We start from the raw sequence: 929 nt of genomic DNA, 5'->3' as shown, positions 1-929 counted from the left end.
CACCGAGGCCGCCTGACTCGCCGCGCACGTGTGACACCGCCGTCGTGACCAGGGCCCGCCAAGACCGCCCGGCTCATCACACACGTGACACCGTCACGGTGTCTGGGACCTGCTGAGGCCGCCCAGCTCATCGCACGTGTGACCCCGCCACAACCGGCGCCCACCGAGGCCGCCCAGCTCATCACACATGTGACACTGCCACGGTGTCTGGAACCCACTGAGGCCGCCCAGCTCGCTGCACGTGTGACCCCACCGCCAGAGGTGGAGGCTGCTGAGGCCACCCAGCTCATCACCCGTGTGACACCACCAGTGTGTCTGGGACCCTCTGAGGCCGCCCAGCTCATCGCACGCCTGTGACACCGCCGTCGTGACCAGGGCCCGCCGAGACCGCCCAGCTCATCGCACGTGTGACGCCACCATGGTGTCTGGAACCTGCTGAGGCCGCCCAGCTCGCCGCATGTGTGACCCCACCGCGACCGGCGCCCGCTGAGGCCGCCCAGCTCATCACATGTGTGACCCCCCCGCCACAATTGGTGACTGCTGAGGCCGCCCAGCTCATCACACGTGTGACACTGCCACTGCGTCTAGGACCTGCTGAGGCCGCCCAGCTCGCCGCACGTGTGACCCCACCACAACTGGCACCCGCTGAGACCGCCCAGCTCATCACACGTGTGACACCGCCACGGTGTCTGGGACCCGCTGAGGCCGCCCAGCTCGCCGCACGCGTGACCCCGCCGCCCCCGCCATGCGCCTGCCGCCCTGCCAGGCCGCCCTGTGCGCCGCCATCGGCCTCAACCTCCTCCTCCTCGTCTGCGTGTGGCGCTGGGGGGGGCCGCCGGCGTCCCCGCGTCCCCGCACCGCCGGCGGCGGCACCGGCAACACCCGCCTGACGCCGGGGGTGACGGTGTTGCTGCGGGAGTTCGAGGACT

At 71.2% G+C, this 929-nt stretch overlaps 1 protein-coding gene across 1 annotated transcript in view; it reads left to right on the top strand.

The window, feature by feature from the left end:
- Positions 1-745: 745 nt before the first annotated feature.
- FKRP (fukutin related protein) overlaps positions 746-929 on the top strand; it is a 2467-nt gene continuing 2283 nt past the window's right edge. Inside the window, exon 1 of the mRNA XM_026060027.1 lies at positions 746-898. Coding sequence (XP_025915812.1) covers positions 746-898 — 153 coding nt within the window. The remainder of the gene's footprint in view (positions 899-929) is intronic.

The sequence above is a fragment of the Apteryx rowi genome, unplaced genomic scaffold (assembly GCF_003343035.1).
Source record: "Apteryx rowi isolate R43461 unplaced genomic scaffold, aptRow1 scaffold_1639, whole genome shotgun sequence".
Taxonomy (NCBI): Eukaryota; Metazoa; Chordata; class Aves; order Apterygiformes; family Apterygidae; genus Apteryx; species Apteryx rowi.
The sequence above is the reverse complement of the archived record's forward strand: the minus strand, read 5'-3'. Positions and strand labels throughout refer to the sequence as shown.